Here is a 19,488-nt window from a genome sequence, read left to right on the forward strand (position 1 = left end):
TAAGTATAAATTATTACTGACTTAGTTAAAAATAATATTTACTGAATATGTGATGTTCTAATTTAAAAATCTTCTGTTAATATTGTCTAGTACATTGTTGAAATTTCGTTTCACTTATAGAAATTTACTTAAATTTAAATGAACTGTTTTTCATCTAATATTTTCTTTTGTCATAATCAACAAACATTGGATAAAACAATGAAAATAAATATTGTTACTCTTATTTTAATATTTTTTAATGAATTCATGCATACATACAATATAAAAAAAAATCATATGTAGAATAACATTATTAAAAATAGGAGTAACATTATTATTTTTCTAAAACATTCTTGTTAGCCAATATCATCCAATACAGCTAGGTTTAGAACATCATCATCTAGCATGTTATCTTCTCTCTTTATTTTTCTCATATAATGGATTGGGCGTTATTTTCAGAAAATTAATTAAAATGAATAAATTTTTTAAAGGACCAAAATGTAGTTTTTTTTTTTTTTTTTGACAAGGACCAAAATGTTTATACCAATCTCATTTGAGGTTTAGAATACTTCAAAAAAAATATATATATAGTAGCCCTTTTTTGGAGTAAAAGAAATAGTCCTTAATAGGGCTAACAAACTTTTGTGAGTTTTCTTTGAGTAGAAGGCCCATAAAAATGGAGAAAGTGCCACTCCTATAGTGTATTGGGCTATTTTTTTGGGTCTTTTTTCCCACAATATATCCCAGTTCGATAAGTCAAATACTAATTTATTGCGAATCTGAGTTTCATTTAAAAATTTGTTATTGGTCAATGAGTGCTGCATATACAAGGTGAAATTTGAACCACTCACATTTGTTTAAGCGAATCACTCGACCAACCCAACTTGATTTTTTTTGGGTCTATTTAATGTCCACTTTGATTAGTTGAATTTTTATTGAAGGCCCATAACCCATAAGGATGCAGGTAATGTTATCTTTAAATTAGTGTGAAAAAAAAATATTTTGAAATTATAGAGGACTACCACCTATATTTTAATTATTTTCTTAGAAAAGTGATAATGCTACTTTTTCTTATAAGATTTTGTTCAAATCACTCTTTATCTATTTATCACTGTGAAAAGAGAAATATTTATTATGAGGATACTTTCAATATAACATATAATAGAGAAGCGTGTTCTTTAATAATTTTATGTTATTACCTTAGGAAAATAAGGATTGATCGAGCGAGGACACTTGCATAGTGATATACAGTGTGGTGTCCAGTTTATGGTTTTCTAGCCACTAATGGTTAATTATTTTTTTATTATATATTTTAATACTCTTATATTATCAATAACCAAAGTGTTGTTATTGAACACAGCTAAAAACAAGGTGTTATTTGTCACCTAGAAAAAACAAGTGTTTCTTTTACTATACCCAAACCTTTATATATATAATATAGGAAATATTTCAAGGGCACCGAAGAGTATCGGTGCACCAATTATTTTAACTGTTGATTTTAATCAATATATTATATATATTTTTTATAATTCAGATCAACGGTTAAAACAACTGAAATACCGATACTCCCAATACACTTGAAATGTTTTCTATAATATATATATCCTTTTATAAAAACAAAAGTGATTTTGAACCGAAAGTAGTGATAGAACATTGTTTAATGTTTAGATAAGGATCAATTTCAGAAACAAAAATTTTAATTAATATGACGTGTGTGTGACGAGATACTGGAAAGTAGAACAATAGTAGTGGCTATAGCCTTATTGGACCAAAGTTAACAGTGAATTAATTATATTTTAAGTTTGAGTATTTTCAAATTTAATTATGGAATTCATTTTTATGTATCAACACACTATTTAATGTAAAATAATATTCTATATCTAAGTCTTTTTATTAATTAAATTTAATTAAATTGATCTATTATAACAAGAATTAATTACAAATTTATTATTTAAAAAATTATTTAAACGTATGATGAATAATTTTGTAAGAATTTTTATACGATTAATTATATCAAAATCAAACTCTTTAATTGTGATTGCTCATAAATTTAATTTATCTAATCAGTCAATTGTATGTATGCTTAAAAAAAATACTAAATAGTCAAAACCATATGTAAATATATATTGAAGATAATTTTGTTTAAATATCAAAGTTTTTATAAAAAATTGTGACGTTTGTAACACTATCTTTTTATGTGCAATAATCTATATCCATAATTCATTTTCTTTTCTCCAAACAATATATAAATATAAAGTTAGTCCCTTTTCTCCAAACACTATATAAATATACAAATTTAGTCCGAATCATGTTACGTATTAATATTTAAAAAATATATATACTAACAAATTAGTTATTTAGCCAATAAGCAATAGCTCAAATAGCATAATTTTTCATATTCAATTAAGAGGTTGCGGATTCGAGTCTCTATATCTTCGGTAAAAAAAAAAAACAAATTAGTTATTTATATAGAATATATATTAAAATATAAAATAAAATTAAACAAAATATATATATACACAAATACAAAATGATTCATATAATAACTGATTTTTAGTCCGCAAGTAAAATTTTTATCCATATATACATATATGATTCTAGAAGCTTCATTTGGCATTATTATCTGTCCAATGATTTATTTGTTCATGCACACACTCACTCACACCCTAAAAGTGCTTCAATTTAAGTGTGGCCTAACTTCATTTTTTCTTTCTACCCACTTTCTTGCCCTTTAAAACTTTGAATGTTACTCACCAAATTTTAGTTAGGATCATACAACATGATGAGTATCCACTCACAAAAATTCTCAACCTCAAGAACTTTGTACAATCTCTTATTGTTAATGTCCCTTCTTTCTATTATCCACACATCAGCACTACACAACACAAAAAACAAAGGCCACGGAAACAAAAGTGTTGCCAAATCAGTTCCAATTGTAGCAGCATCATCTCCAATTTCTCCACCTCTAGTGTTTGCAGATCAAAGGCTTCAATTAGTGTATCCAGTGATCCAAAAATTCAAGTCCACCGTAACCTTAGATCCCTTAGGAGTTACAAAAACTTGGGTAGGTTCAGATATTTGTAGCTACAAAGGTTTCTATTGTGACACTCCACCATACAATAGTTCAGCCGTTGCCTTAGCCTCAATTGATTTCAACGGTTTTCAACTTGTTGCACCTACCCTTGATGGATTCATAGATCAATTACCTGATATTGCTCTGTTCCATGCAAATACCAACAATTTTAGTGGAACAATCACACCCCAGATTTCAAAATTACCTTATCTTTATGAGCTTGATCTTAGTAACAATCAATTATCAGGTCCATTTCCTCTGGCTGTTCTGGGAATGGAAACGTTAACGTTTTTGGACATTAGGTTCAATTTGTTCTCTGGGGCAGTTCCACCACAGATTTTCACACAGAATCTTCAAGTTTTGTTCATCAACAACAACATATTTAATCAGAGTTTGCCTGATAACTTAGGATCCACTCATATTTTGTTGCTAACCTTAGCAAACAACAAGTTCAATGGTCCAATTCCAACAAGTCTTCCAAAGGCTTTAGCCACACTCACTGAAGTGTTGCTATTGAACAACCAGCTAACAGGTTGTTTGCCTTATGAGATTGGTTACCTTCAAGAGGCAACGGTTTTTGACGTTGGGAATAACCAATTGACAGGTCCGTTGCCATTGTCATTGAGTTGTCTTGAGAAGGTTGAGGTTCTGAATTTTGGTGGGAATTTGTTGTATGGTATGGTGCCTGAAGTTGTGTGTGCAAGTTTGATGGGCAATTTGGTAAATTTCTCACTTTCAGATAACTATTTCAATGCTGTGGGACCCATTTGTAGGGTTTTGATTGAGAGAGGAGTTCTTGATGTTACAAAGAATTGCATTCCTGATCTTCCATTCCAGAGATCAATTCTTGAGTGTGCTCAATTCTTTGCACAACCAAGGATGTGTCCATTGATGTGGTATCATAGTTTCATCCCTTGCAAGCTTCATTTTCATAACACTCCACTTTCTTCTATACCCTAGTTAGTACTTAGATTGCATTTAATTTCCATTGCTTCATCTAAAATTGTTTGGTAATAATGAGACTATATAGAAAAAGCAAAATATTTTTAATCAAACGTGCAGTTATGTGCAGTTATTTTTACGTGAAATTGATAGTTGATAATTATTAGATAGTAATTTAATCAAATATGTCTAATTATTTAACAGTTTTCGACTATCAACTATAAATGAAGATAATTTTTTTTTTATTTGATAATATGCTTTAGATAAGATTTTCATATAATTGGTGGATTGACTTTTTGAATGTAATGGTAGACCAAAATAAGTCGACTTTTTTTATTTACATGATTTAAATTGAAAAAGAAAACATTTCCTTCAAAAATTTTTCCATGTGCTGCAAGGCGCATATAATGGGTTGCATTCTTTGTTTAATTTTTTTTTTGTTTTGTGTGTAATGATGTATAATTATTTGTACTGAACTTTGTATGGTCCATCTAATAATTTATCATATCAATGTGTGGCAAGTCATAATTACTTGAAAGTCACATACCTTTCATAGTTTCATATGCCATAATCTTCTGCTTTTATATGATTGTTATTATTGTTTTTTCCCCGGTACAGATAATGTAGCTATGAGGGTTTAATTAGATATAGTCATCAATCTTTTTAGCTATGTTTTTTTTTTTAATTATCCTAAATTTTTTATAAAAAATTGTGACGTTTGTAACACTATCTTTTTATGTGCAATAATCTATATCCATAATTCATTTTCTTTTCTCCAAACAATATATAAATATAAAGTTAGTCCCTTTTCTCCAAACACTATATAAATATACAAATTTAGTCCGAATCATGTTACGTATTAATATTTAAAAAATATATATACTAACAAATTAGTTATTTAGCCAATAAGCAATAGCTCAAATAGCATAATTTTTCATACTCAATTAAGAGGTTGCGGATTCGAGTCTCTATATCTTCGGTAAAAAAAAAAAACAAATTAGTTATTTATATAGAATATATATTAAAATATAAAATAAAATTAAACAAAATATATATATACACAAATACAAAATGATTCATATAATAACTGATTTTTAGTCCGCAAGTAAAATTTTTATCCATATATACATATATGATTCTAGAAGCTTCATTTGGCATTATTATCTGTCCAATGATTTATTTGTTCATGCACACACTCACTCACACCCTAAAAGTGCTTCAATTTAAGTGTGGCCTAACTTCATTTTTTCTTTCTACCCACTTTCTTGCCCTTTAAAACTTTGAATGTTACTCACCAAATTTTAGTTAGGATCATACAACATGATGAGTATCCACTCACAAAAATTCTCAACCTCAAGAACTTTGTACAATCTCTTATTGTTAATGTCCCTTCTTTCTATTATCCACACATCAGCACTACACAACACAAAAAACAAAGGCCACGGAAACAAAAGTGTTGCCAAATCAGTTCCAATTGTAGCAGCATCATCTCCAATTTCTCCACCTCTAGTGTTTGCAGATCAAAGGCTTCAATTAGTGTATCCAGTGATCCAAAAATTCAAGTCCACCGTAACCTTAGATCCCTTAGGAGTTACAAAAACTTGGGTAGGTTCAGATATTTGTAGCTACAAAGGTTTCTATTGTGACACTCCACCATACAATAGTTCAGCCGTTGCCTTAGCCTCAATTGATTTCAACGGTTTTCAACTTGTTGCACCTACCCTTGATGGATTCATAGATCAATTACCTGATATTGCTCTGTTCCATGCAAATACCAACAATTTTAGTGGAACAATCACACCCCAGATTTCAAAATTACCTTATCTTTATGAGCTTGATCTTAGTAACAATCAATTATCAGGTCCATTTCCTCTGGCTGTTCTGGGAATGGAAACGTTAACGTTTTTGGACATTAGGTTCAATTTGTTCTCTGGGGCAGTTCCACCACAGATTTTCACACAGAATCTTCAAGTTTTGTTCATCAACAACAACATATTTAATCAGAGTTTGCCTGATAACTTAGGATCCACTCATATTTTGTTGCTAACCTTAGCAAACAACAAGTTCAATGGTCCAATTCCAACAAGTCTTCCAAAGGCTTTAGCCACACTCACTGAAGTGTTGCTATTGAACAACCAGCTAACAGGTTGTTTGCCTTATGAGATTGGTTACCTTCAAGAGGCAACGGTTTTTGACGTTGGGAATAACCAATTGACAGGTCCGTTGCCATTGTCATTGAGTTGTCTTGAGAAGGTTGAGGTTCTGAATTTTGGTGGGAATTTGTTGTATGGTATGGTGCCTGAAGTTGTGTGTGCAAGTTTGATGGGCAATTTGGTAAATTTCTCACTTTCAGATAACTATTTCAATGCTGTGGGACCCATTTGTAGGGTTTTGATTGAGAGAGGAGTTCTTGATGTTACAAAGAATTGCATTCCTGATCTTCCATTCCAGAGATCAATTCTTGAGTGTGCTCAATTCTTTGCACAACCAAGGATGTGTCCATTGATGTGGTATCATAGTTTCATCCCTTGCAAGCTTCATTTTCATAACACTCCACTTTCTTCTATACCCTAGTTAGTACTTAGATTGCATTTAATTTCCATTGCTTCATCTAAAATTGTTTGGTAATAATGAGACTATATAGAAAAAGCAAAATATTTTTAATCAAACGTGCAGTTATGTGCAGTTATTTTTACGTGAAATTGATAGTTGATAATTATTAGATAGTAATTTAATCAAATATGTCTAATTATTTAACAGTTTTCGACTATCAACTATAAATGAAGATAATTTTTTTTTTATTTGATAATATGCTTTAGATAAGATTTTCATATAATTGGTGGATTGACTTTTTGAATGTAATGGTAGACCAAAATAAGTCGACTTTTTTTATTTACATGATTTAAATTGAAAAAGAAAACATTTCCTTCAAAAATTTTTCCATGTGCTGCAAGGCGCATATAATGGGTTGCATTCTTTGTTTAATTTTTTTTTTGTTTTGTGTGTAATGATGTATAATTATTTGTACTGAACTTTGTATGGTCCATCTAATAATTTATCATATCAATGTGTGGCAAGTCATAATTACTTGAAAGTCACATACCTTTCATAGTTTCATATGCCATAATCTTCTGCTTTTATATGATTGTTATTATTGTTTTTTCCCCGGTACAGATAATGTAGCTATGAGGGTTTAATTAGATATAGTCATCAATCTTTTTAGCTATGTTTTTTTTTTTAATTATCCTAAATTTAAATGTTTTTACAATTAAAAAATAAATTAAAAAATTGACAAATATTGACTAACTAAAAATTAATTATCTATACTTATTTTTTCTAAATATCAACTTTTCAAATCTCAAATTCAAAAACGTTTAACCAAGAAGAATTAATAAGATATATTACAATAATAACACCAATTACATACCCTAACCAAAATAAATTGTTGAATGAATTCAATATAATAAGTATCGAAATGTTTTAATTTCTCACGATATTTTTCAGTTTAACAAATTAAAAACTAATCCATCGCGGTATTGAGTTTTATTTAAGGATTTGTTGCTGACTAATAGACAATAGATCGTTGCTGTATATGCAAGACAGAATTCAAATTTTCGACATTTTTTTAAATAGGCTAATAAATTAACCGCTAGACCAACTTAATTTAGTTATAAGTATCCAAATGTTATGGCAGCAATAGTAATGACAATCAAGCAGTTGACAAATTAACCGTTGGATAAATTCAAAATAAATACCTCGGATATTACAAAATTAATAAGGGGTATAAGAAATTAAGAGCGGTAGTACAAGTATTACTTTTGCTATTACTATATTGAACAATATTAATATTCGAAGGTTGTTAAGATAAAGTGCTTGGACAATCTTAAATGAGGAGAAAAAATGCCAAGAAAAGGGGCTTTCTCCAAAGCATCATGAACATGGTCCTAAAATTGTTAGCTTTTTCTTATATATATTTTTTTATTTTTATTTTTTTTTATCGAGCATCACATTATCTTGTCTTTCCTTCTGAAGGCGGTGTGGCAAATGGCACCCCACACGAAAAAGAAATAATTAAGTAATTCATATATGTGTGAAAAGTTAATTAGGTGAAGATAAAATAATGTGTTGATACCCACTTAGTGATCATCATAATCAAACTACTTAGCACACACTATTTCTGATAATCTAGTTGCACATGTTCATGTCTATTCAATATCTAAATAGAAAGAGTAGTGTGGATTATTTATCATTAGAATAAGTACATATAATTAATTTTTAATTATATACTTTTTAAATTGTAAAATTAATTTTTAATCCTCATTTTTCAGAAAGTTAATTTAGAGTTAAAATTTAGGATTAGAATTTAAAATTTAAAAATTTTTTTTTGTGATTCTTTAAAATTTAAAGTTTAAAATTTAGAATAAAAAATAATTTTTAAAAATTAATAATATTAATTGAAACTTTCTTATTAAGCTCTTATTATTATCAATTTATCAGTTACCACAATTTTAGTGTCTAAAGCTTTGAAATAATACAAATCTAAGCAAACGAAAAGCGTAGACAATTCAGTGTTTTTTTATATTTTGGTGCATGCATGATGATTTTATTTCTTTGGCAACCTTAACGCTTTGTTTGGATATAGGAAAGAAAATAGAAGGAAAGAAAATAAGAGGAAAGAAAATGAGAGGAAAGAAAATAGAAAAAAAAAGTAGAGTTATTTGTGTGTTGTTTGGATGAAGAGAAAATGAATGGAAAGAAAATAGAGAAAAAAATTTCTTTTGTTTGGATGAGAAGAAAAGTGAAAAAAAAAAAATCATAATGGTATAAAATTACAATAATGCCCTTATAATAAAATAAACTATAAATATTTTTATTTATTTATGCTTTTGTATTAAAATTATTAAAATTAAATTTATATTAATAATTATTAATAATAATAGAATTAGGAGTAGTATTGTAAATACATCAAAAGTAACATTTTTCTTCTAGTTTTTTTGCTTCTAATGGAAGGAAAATTTTTTTTATAGGATCCATACTAAAATTTTCTTTCCTTCTCATTTTTTTTGGTATCCAAACAAAAGAAAATAAAATTTTTTACTCATTTTTCTTCCACCACTTTTCTTTCCTCTTATTTTCCCTTAAACCAAACATAGTGTAAATGATTGATCAGACAAGTTGCTTTTCTTGAATTGACACAAGGAAAAAGAAAAGAAAATTAAAAGCAATAATGAAGGTAAAGGGGAGTTACAAGGCAAAATTTACTCAACTACTCCCATACAATTTGGAAGTAAATAATAAATGGGATAATAATGTGATTATTGCATGTTTGGTTTGCAGCCATGCATGGCCATGCTTTCCAGCTCAAAAAGGTTCCTTTAGATTAGAATTAGATACATTATTATTAATTTTTATAATTTAACAACAGTATGTAGCGTTAGCCTTGTCACTGGCCACTGTTCTTAATTTTGTCACATATTTAAATGTCAACAAAACGGGCAGCAATACCAAGATAAGCTAACCCTAGTGGCTGCTTATTTTATCTCCAGAAATCAATCGTGAGTCATGACACTTCCTATCTGTATATATTTTTGGAAGAATTTTTAAGTGTACTTAAAATATTATTGTTCTAATAATTTTAACAATTAATTTTAATTAAAAATATATATAATATATTAATTAAAATTAACGATTAAAAATATTAAAATATTAATATTTTAGATATATTTAAATTTTTTTATATTTTTAAGATTTTAATTAACCAAAAGTAATATTGATTGAAGTCTTTTAAAATGAATTTTTTAATTGATACAAGGAGAAAATTTGCACCCACGCACATGCATGTTTTATATAAAAAAATTGTTAGAATTATATTTAATACTCTATCTTTAGTTAGTTCCCCAATATACATTAATTTCCCTTAATTTATCCTTTTTTTTTAAATACCAAAATATATATCTGTACTGTCATTTACTTTTTACCCCTTTATTGATACATGAGAATTCGTGTGCAAAACTGCAAATGAATAGGAGTTCACTGTTAGGAAATTATTTGATCTCTTAACTTATTTGTGACAATACATATATTAATTATAATCACAAATTATGTTATTTCAAATTAAATGAGTTATATAATGATGATCTCATTTATTGTTTTAAATGCTAATGGAATAAGTCGTTATTACTTTTGATTTGGAATTAAATAAGAATAAAATTGGATATTATCTTTTGTTCTTTAGATAATTATCTTTTTTGGATTTTAGATATATTGTGCATGTTTGGGCGCTATTATTTTGTTAAAAAAAGATCTTTTTTTATTTTTTAACGGCAAATTTCTAGTAGTAAAAGTAAAAGTACTAGTAAAATAAAAAAAAAAGATCTTTTTTGAGAAGCTGTAATTTACATCTTTTTTTAAAAGATTTTTTTTTCTTAAAAAAAAGATGTTTTTCATGTAATAAATGAATAAAAAAGTACTTTTATATTATTATACCCAAATATAATTGATAGATAAAAAGACCTTTTTACATGAGATATCCAAACATAAAATTACTTTTACTTCTTTATAAGATCTTTTAAAAAAAGATAACTCGAAAAAAGATCTTTTTTTAAAAGCTCACCCAAACAAGCCCATTATCTTTTGGGCCTAAGATACTATTTTATTTGGGCTTTAGGGTTTAGTGGGTGCCATACTCAAATATAAATAGACCTTCAGGATTTCGGTCCCCAATATACCAAAGCCGTCTTTGTTGCTCTTTTCTCATCAAAAGAGTTGTAGTTCAGCCTCCTAGGAATACAGAAGACTTTGGTTGAAAAAGATCGAAAAAACTACAAAATCTAAATTCTTCTATCAATTTTTTACTCTTACGAATAAAAGTACACTTCCGCATTATATTATATTTTTGGTGATTTAATATGGATGATTTAGAATATTAAAATTAATTTATTCCAACATTGACGTGCATTAATGAAGAAAATGAGGCATATGCAAATTAAGAGGGTCATACAAAAAAAAGGAGGAAGCCATGACAGTGAGGCGGTCAACAGCGCTCTTAGGGCGCAGATGACGGAGCATCCGATCGTCTCTGGTTCTTCAACTCGATTCTTAAGATTTTTGAGTACGTCGGTAAACTTCTTTGATATTCTTGAGATTTCGGATACCCTTATGAAGTCGTGGCAAATTCTTTACTCTGCCTTGATCTGTGTATTTTTTTTTTGTTAATTTTTTTATATGTTGTGTTTTTCTGTCAACGTAAAATCACTCTTAGTATATAATAAAAAAGGGTTAACCATCAAAATTTCTCTCAAATTATTCAAACGCTCATAAAAATACATTTAAATTTTACTATCGACAAAAATGTCTTCAAATAATTTAAAAACACAACAATAATATTCAACAATAAATATATATTTTCAAAAAATACCTTAAAGATTGAATTTTGATGTGATTTTTTACAAGAATTATTACAAAAATAAGATATTATACATAAAAATTGGTGATTTTTCGTTAAGTATATATTTTTCTATAAATTTTTTTGTTAACAACTAATAATACTTTTAAAAAATCACAAAACAATATATACGTAACAAAAAATCACCAAATTTTAAGAATAATATCTCATTTTTATAATCATGCTTGCAAAAAATTACATCAAAATTCAATCTCTAATGTATTTTTTGAGAAATACATATTTAATGTTAATTTTTTTGCAAGATTATCTAACATTAAATATGTATTTCTCAAAAAATATATTAGAGATTGAATTTTGATGTAATTTTTTGAAAGTATGATTAAAAAAAAAGATATTATTATCTTTAAAATTTGGTGATTTTTCGTTGAGTATATATTTTTTTTGTAATTTTTTTGTTAACAACTAATAATACTTTTAAAAAATCACAAAAAAATATATACTTAGAAAAAAATCACCAAATTTTAAGAATAATAATATCTCATTTTTTAATTATGCTTGTAAAAAATCACATTCAAATTCAATCTCTAAGGTATTTTTTAAAAATATATATTTACTGTTGGGTATTCTTGTTGTGTTTTAAAATTATTTGAATGCATTTTTGTCGATAGTAAAATTCAGGTGCATTTTTGTCAGTGTTTGAATAATTCGAGGGCGTTTTTAGTGGTTAACCCAATAAAAAATTTCTAAAATTAAGTCATTGTTGTTGCGAATATATTTGAGAAGGTCCTTTTATATTTTCATTAGTACCATTTATTATAAATGCATTATCTTTATTAGTGATTTTATTAAGCATCTTAGGCTTAGTTTGGTAAAGTTTTTACTTTTTAAAAGTTGTATATTTATGTTTGGTAAATCAAATTAGAAATTGCTTTTAATAAACACAAGCAACAACAATTGCATTTAGTAAAATAGCTTTTAAAATTTAAAAATACTATAATAGACATAAATGCATGTATTAAATTTAAAAATTAGTTAACATATAAAGTTATATTAGACTTTTGAATTTTAAAAAACACAAGCCATCTTTAAAAAGCTCTATCTTAGGTGCCTTTAAAAGTACCTCATCTTTTAAAAACTGCAAGTACAAGCACATGATCTTTTTTATTTACCAAACATAAAATGAGGAGTTTAAGCTTTTAAAAAGTACAAGCACCTCTTCGAAAAGTTTTACCAAATCAAGCCTTATGTAGTGTTAGTGTTTCTGATTTCATTGTAGAAAAGAATTATATATGCATTAAAAAAAATTATGTCCGCTGTACTTATCTCTCTAATTTTTTATTTACTAATTTGCCTGTTATGGGCTTTTTTACTAAAATGCGCATGAAAATTTCTTTAATTCCTAAAATGCGCATATGTGAAAACATTTCTCAAAATGCGCCGTGCCACATGGCAGGCACGAAATGGAATGACCATTTCACTTAGGACAGGCACGAAATGGTAAAACTATTTTATTTACCATTTCAAGTTTGTCAGCAGCGAAATGGACAGACCAAATCAGAGACAACAGATACGAATTGGGCATACGGCAGTGGTGAAAACCATTTTAAGTTTGTCAACAACCATTTTAATAATATTATTTAATTTATTATTTAATAATAAATTAAAATTTTTAATTATAATTCATGCATATAATGAATTTTCTATTTATGTTTGTTAAAAGTTGAGTCCGAATTGCAAGTCAAAGTACAGTACAGTATATCATAGAGTACGTAGTGAGTGCTAAATCATATAAGTTAAGACTATTTTTTTTTCTTTTCATCCCTTCTAAAGTATACTTTTTTTTTATCTTAAAAATCACTTCATTCTTAATTTTTGTAAGTAAATTGTATGAATGCTAAAAAATATATACTCTATTTACTCTTAATCTTTCTTTGAGTGACTTAATCCAGTATAAATAAACATCTTTCGTACTATCACAAATTGTTAAAAAAAATTATAACCACTTTTCTTATAATTATCATAAAAATGGAAGAATTTTTGATATGGTTAATTATGAGTCATTTTTTCTTACAATTTTATAGAGAAAAAAATAAAAGTAATACATAATTAATTTAATAAATGAAAAAAGTTATAACCAAGAATAGCCAAGAAAGCAATCATGAACACAACAAACCACAAAGAAAAATACAAGAGAAACACACCGATTCGTGCCTGCTATATATGAACACAACAACCATAAGTAAAATGGCCCATTTCGTGTGTGTCTGCATTGAGTTGGTCTATTTCGTGTGCTTCATATATGAATTCCACTGTTTCGTGTGTGTCATAGGTGAGGTCTCTTATCTCGTGCCTACAGGAGACCTGCTACAGAAGATATAGCCCGTGTCAGATTCAATACACTATTTCGTGTTCACTATGCTTGACTTGCTGCCTAAAATCATTTCGTAGCTGACTCAAGCAAAATGGTCGTGCGTATTTGAGGAGGAAAATCAAACCGTACGTATATTGAGAATTAAAAGCTTTTTTATGCGCATTTTAATAAAAAAGCCCGTGTTATGTCCATGTGTTCAGTTTAACTAGTGTAGATTAATTGAACAAGCCTTAATAATGAATTTTGTGTGAAAACTATTAATGTCTAATGTGAATGAATGCCTTAAATCATTTTCTTATTCTCGCTGGGTGTCATTCTGGTATTCACGCTCTTTGCGAGAAGCCATTTAGAAACAATTTCAGCCTTTATCTCGCTACATGAAAGATGCTTTGCTTTCAATTTTAAAAATGTTATATTAAATCTTCTCATAGGCAAGAAAGTTCTAGTAGTAATTGAAAAAGTCTAGCCACCATACATGAGTACAATACCTTTTAGCCTCGTCTTGAGCTATAACTCTAACATTATTTCTATATTAATATTTTTTTGTCACAAAAATGACTATCAATAAACTCAAATTCTATGCCATAAGAACCATGTGATTCCCAAAAGAGTTATAGAGAGGATTAGAGGAATTTTAGAGTATTTATCTATTTTTGTCTTTAAATAATTTTGGATCAGATATTTTAATTTTTAATTAAAATTAATTATTTGATTAATTTCTAATAATTAATTTTGTCAGTCATTTAGGTTCTTTATTCCGTCAATTCTAACGGGAAACAAAACGGTCCCTGACAACTCTAACCGAGGACAAAATGGTCTATCTCCCTTTTATTTGAAAACGACGCCGTTCTCTCCCGATTTCTATCGTATCTTGATTAACCCTGACATTTATACTCTCATTCTTCACTTTTATAGTCTTCTTCTCCGTCTTCTACTTCCTCCTCTTCATCTCCAAAAACAAGCCATGGTGTAATTGCCATGTGTGTCGCACCTACCTCAATATGTCATGGACCACACGCTTCCCAAATTTCTGTAACTGGTACACATCTACCTTCTCCGCACTTCACCCACTAGAAGCATCTACCTCTACGTCTTCAATAATAGCATCACCTCCAATCCCAACAACGTCCACCACATCCTCAATAACAAGTTCCACAACTACTCCAAGGGCACGCATTTCTCTACTCTACGACAAGCAATATAGATTGTTGGACATTAGGACATCATGAGAAGATTCTCCTTCAACATCATATGCAAATTCTCATTTGGAATGGACTTCGAGTGCTTCATTCCTTCTCTCCTGGAGTCAAAGCTGGCAGGAAATTTCGATCTCGCATCCAAGCTATCAATACAGCGAGCGATGTCGCCTTCGCCGCTCATATGAAAACTGAAGTAATTATTGAACATTGGTTCGGAGAAGAAGCTGAAATAAGCGATCAGAATGGTGGACAATGTGCCCATGGAGATGATATAGCAGAGGAGGAGGGAGATGGCGACAACGAAAACGACGGGTTTTAACAAATCGGACCTGCTGTCTAGATTCATGAGATTCATCGAAGACGACAAGTACTTGAAAGACATAGTCATTAATTTTCTGAGTATGAATTGGTTGAGAACAAGTTAAGAATTTTTCTTCTTGTGAACATTGAAATTGCAGAGTGTGCATTGTGTAGCTTGAAGTTGCAGTGCTAGACTGTTAAGGTTATGCAACGTATAATGGAAATTGGAGAAAAACAGTGTCGTTTCTAATTAAAGAGGGTCAGGGACCATTTTGTCCCTCGTTAGAGTTGCCAGAGACCATTTTCAAATTTTTTGGTAACAAAATATTTTCAGCCATAATTAACCAAAATTTTCCATAATTTACATCACTTAATAATAGTTTTATTTTTTAACCCAATCTCTCATCATTCCATTTATCATATTCTTATCAACTCCACTTATTAATAATATTATTAATATCATTTTTCTTACTATTAGGCATTCTTATAATCAATACTTAATATTCTCTTTTATAATTTAATTTTTATATTTAAGAATATAAGAATAATAATAATAATAATAATAATAATAATAATAATAATGGACGGTAATGATAATATATATTAATTAAGTTAATTGCACTTGATTCTTTGTTTTCTTTAAGGCATTTAATATCAATCAATAGAGATACAAAAAAATCATTAATTCTTTGTTTTCTTTAAAGCATTTAATTACACCTAATTCTTTGTAATATATACCTTCCATTAATTCAATTACAATTATTTAAAAATCATGACTCTAATACCATTACAAGCACAATAGTGTATAAGCTAATGAATTTTACAAGAAGTCATGTTTATCATTGCAAATACTATGGCATTTGAATTCGACTTTAATACGGTACCTATGGTAGAAGGTGCTGATGAAGAATTTGAACAACGGACTCACCCAACGAAGTTGTTGTCAGTCAACCAATTTTCAAGAATATGAAAAACCACACTAGCTTTGATGAGGTATGGTAATAAACTGATTTTTTTTTTGTACTTTTATGTGCATTTATAATTATATTGTACTAACTAAGTTCATACACATAACATTCATACGTTCGTATATATAACATCCATAATTACATACAACTAATATCTAAAAATTAAATTCATTTTTATTAGATATTACGTCTATACACATATCATTTTTTAGTTATTGCATAAGTAACTATAAAGTTAACACAGATGTTTTTAAATTTTATCATAATTGAATTTAAAAATATCAAATTCTTAAATTAATTTATTCAATTGATAAATTTACTCATAACATCTATAATTATTATGTACTCATAATATTCATAATTTCATGGGCAAGTTACTTAAATAAATAAATTTGAGAAAAGCTTTACTCAAATGTGCAAAACTGGATATGGTTACCCGTATGTGCAAAAACTGATTATTATGTAAACCGTGGCAACCCACCACGGTTTCACATTGTTCATAAACCGTGGTGAGTCAAGGCGGATTATGAAGGAGAATTTTTGAACGTAAACCGTGGCAGGTCACCACGGTTTACTCAGGATTGCTGGCGTGCATAAACCGTGGTGAGTCACCACGGTTTATGAAGAGATGGCGAAACACATAAACCCCTATGGGTCACCACGGTTTATGTGTGTGTGTCTATATAAGTAATCCGTGGAAGGTTAGGACGGATCACTTGTTGAATCACAAAAAAAGGAAATTGTTGTTGTGTTGAGAGGAAATTTTGGAGGCTTGAGGGGGAAGTGGGTGATGGAACCAATGGAGGATGAGAATCGTTTGTACCGACTAAACGGCGTCGCTCACGTGGCAGGATATATCGACCAAGAGGTAAGTTATTGTTATTATTATTGTTATCAAAATTCATAGTAATATAACAATTGATATTATTAGGAATATTGTTAGTGAAAATATTTTACTATGTTTATTTGTGTTGTTATTCTGATTAATGTTATTTACATAAATATTGATATTATTATGGTTACTGTGAATCAAAATGTGAGGCATTCATTACTATTGTCTACTGATTAATGCATATTTTATTATGCTGATTTATCTTGTAAGTCTGGTTAATAGTATTTAATCGACCGCAAACGAAGGTGATTGAACCGGCGGAAGAACCGGTCTGACCGCAGGCATCGAACTAGATGCACCAACCGCAGAACCTGGGCAAGGAACTGGGGCGGATGCCCCGGAACTATCGACACCAACCTCCAGCTTCGCGAACAACTCATGGATTCTGATCTCGGGAAAACTCCTTACACAGTAGAACAGAACCCTTATATCTTCATCAGCTTTAACCGCAAATGTTTTATACTGAACACCGGTCGATACAACCGCCATGGGAATCTTGTAGAATAATTTCTTCACCCACTTGCTACCCAAAACTCCCAGCTTCTCCAGAAATTGTTAAAAAATTTTAATTTAATTTCCATAATTTTTGCAGAGAGTTATTACATTTTAATGGATATTAATGTGATTGAGAGATATTAAGAATTTGATTTGGGAAAAACTGAAATTAATTTTAGAAAGAACATTAATGACTCCAAACATGTAGCAAAATAGTAAGTAATAAGAAAAATAAGTGATAAAAAAGTGTATATCACTTACTTATAAAAAAAATGAAAATTTTTATATAATATTTTTATATTATAATTATTCTTTGACTATCTAACATCACCCTAATTCAATCAATTAATTAAAAAATCAGCCAACAATTGGTAACGTAATGTTACTTCCTCTTCAACATATATAAGGGCTTCCTTCTCTTTTGTGCCGCACTCTTTTTTCTCTTTTCTTCTTAGTTCTTACTCTCTCCTTTTTCATTTGCGATCAAAATTTCTAATATTCATGCATCTTTTTTAATAAGAGTAAAACAACATCTATTCCAATTAATACATCTAATCCTCTTTAATTTTTATTGACATCTTCAATTTATATTTGATCCATGAGATTTTAATTAGGTTAACAATGATGTTGTTTAAGTAATTCATGAGATAGTGATCATCTTTCCGATCAGCTTATTATTTGATTTGGTCATTTGGAATAAATTCTATTAAAAAAAATTAGAAAAAGAAAATTTAATATTAATGTGAAAACACCCAATTTTTACAAATAGCGATTATAAATAATTTTAATTTATAGAAACAGAAACAAATGTGAGTCTTTTTAATTTTTAAATTAACGCACAAAGTGTTGTAATATTGTGAGGTATCATTTTAAATAGACTAATGTTACACATTTAAATCATTTTATGAATTAAGTGCAACTAAATTAAATAATAAGATTTAAAATAATATTAGTCATAACTGATTTTTATTATGTTAGACCAATTTAATTAGACTTAGTTAACTAAAAAAAATTTGAATGTATATTATTATTCTAAAAATAAACCTATTGCTGTGAGTTAGAGTAACACAACTTTTGTAAACATTTTCATGTTTGAAATAAGACTGAATAGTAATTTAAGCCTTTTGATTGGTTGAAAAAATAAAAAATCTACTTCTAAAATCATACATTAAGGTCCTGTATGTGATATTAGATTTATTGAAACCCTCTAAAATTTTGAAATCTTAAATATAAAATTATCTTTAATAATTTGTTGGTTAGATAATTTAAAAAATAATTAATATTTTACAAATTACAATATTATAATACAATTGTAAAAAGTATTATCATACTATATATATATTTGTCGGATTTGTCACTATATATATATAATCCTAAAAATAACATTTAAAATCACTCTAAAAAATGACCTTCAATAAATAGTTTTAATTAAAAGTTATCTTATTGTTAAAAAAATTTAATTGAGATAGCAATTAATCACTTCAATATAAATACCTTAAAATTTGAAATATATCACATTACATATTGTGATAAAAAATATACATAAAAATTTGACAAGATCGCTAATAATATTAAAATAGTATTTGATAGGATTAATTTCACCTTATTCTAATAATTTTTATTTCACATAAAAATTGAAAATAATAAGAGCAAATATAACAATTGTTTTGAAGCCGGATATTTCACATTAATTATGAAAAATTTAAATAGGAACCACACCAAAGAATTGAAATGATTCCTATATACTCTTTTATTGGAACCAATGAGTAATAGTTTAAATGGCATAATCTCCCTATACTCAATTAAGAAGTTGCGGATTTGAATCTCCTATCTTTGGTAAAAAAAAAAAAAAAATACTCTTTCA

At 28.3% G+C, this 19,488-nt stretch overlaps 2 protein-coding genes across 2 annotated transcripts; both read left to right on the forward strand.

The window, feature by feature from the left end:
- LOC107605642 (uncharacterized protein At4g06744-like) lies at window positions 2,629-4,576 on the forward strand. Its single transcript, XM_016307590.2, has one exon. The coding sequence runs from the start codon at window positions 2,759-2,761 to the stop codon at window positions 4,010-4,012; it is 1,254 nt and encodes a 417-aa protein (XP_016163076.1). The 5' UTR covers window positions 2,629-2,758; the 3' UTR covers window positions 4,013-4,576.
- LOC107605641 (uncharacterized protein At4g06744-like) lies at window positions 5,185-7,132 on the forward strand. Its single transcript, XM_016307589.2, has one exon. The coding sequence runs from the start codon at window positions 5,315-5,317 to the stop codon at window positions 6,566-6,568; it is 1,254 nt and encodes a 417-aa protein (XP_016163075.1). The 5' UTR covers window positions 5,185-5,314; the 3' UTR covers window positions 6,569-7,132.

The sequence above is a fragment of the Arachis ipaensis genome, chromosome B06 (genome assembly GCF_000816755.2).
Source record: "Arachis ipaensis cultivar K30076 chromosome B06, Araip1.1, whole genome shotgun sequence".
NCBI classification, from domain to species: domain Eukaryota; kingdom Viridiplantae; phylum Streptophyta; class Magnoliopsida; order Fabales; family Fabaceae; genus Arachis; species Arachis ipaensis.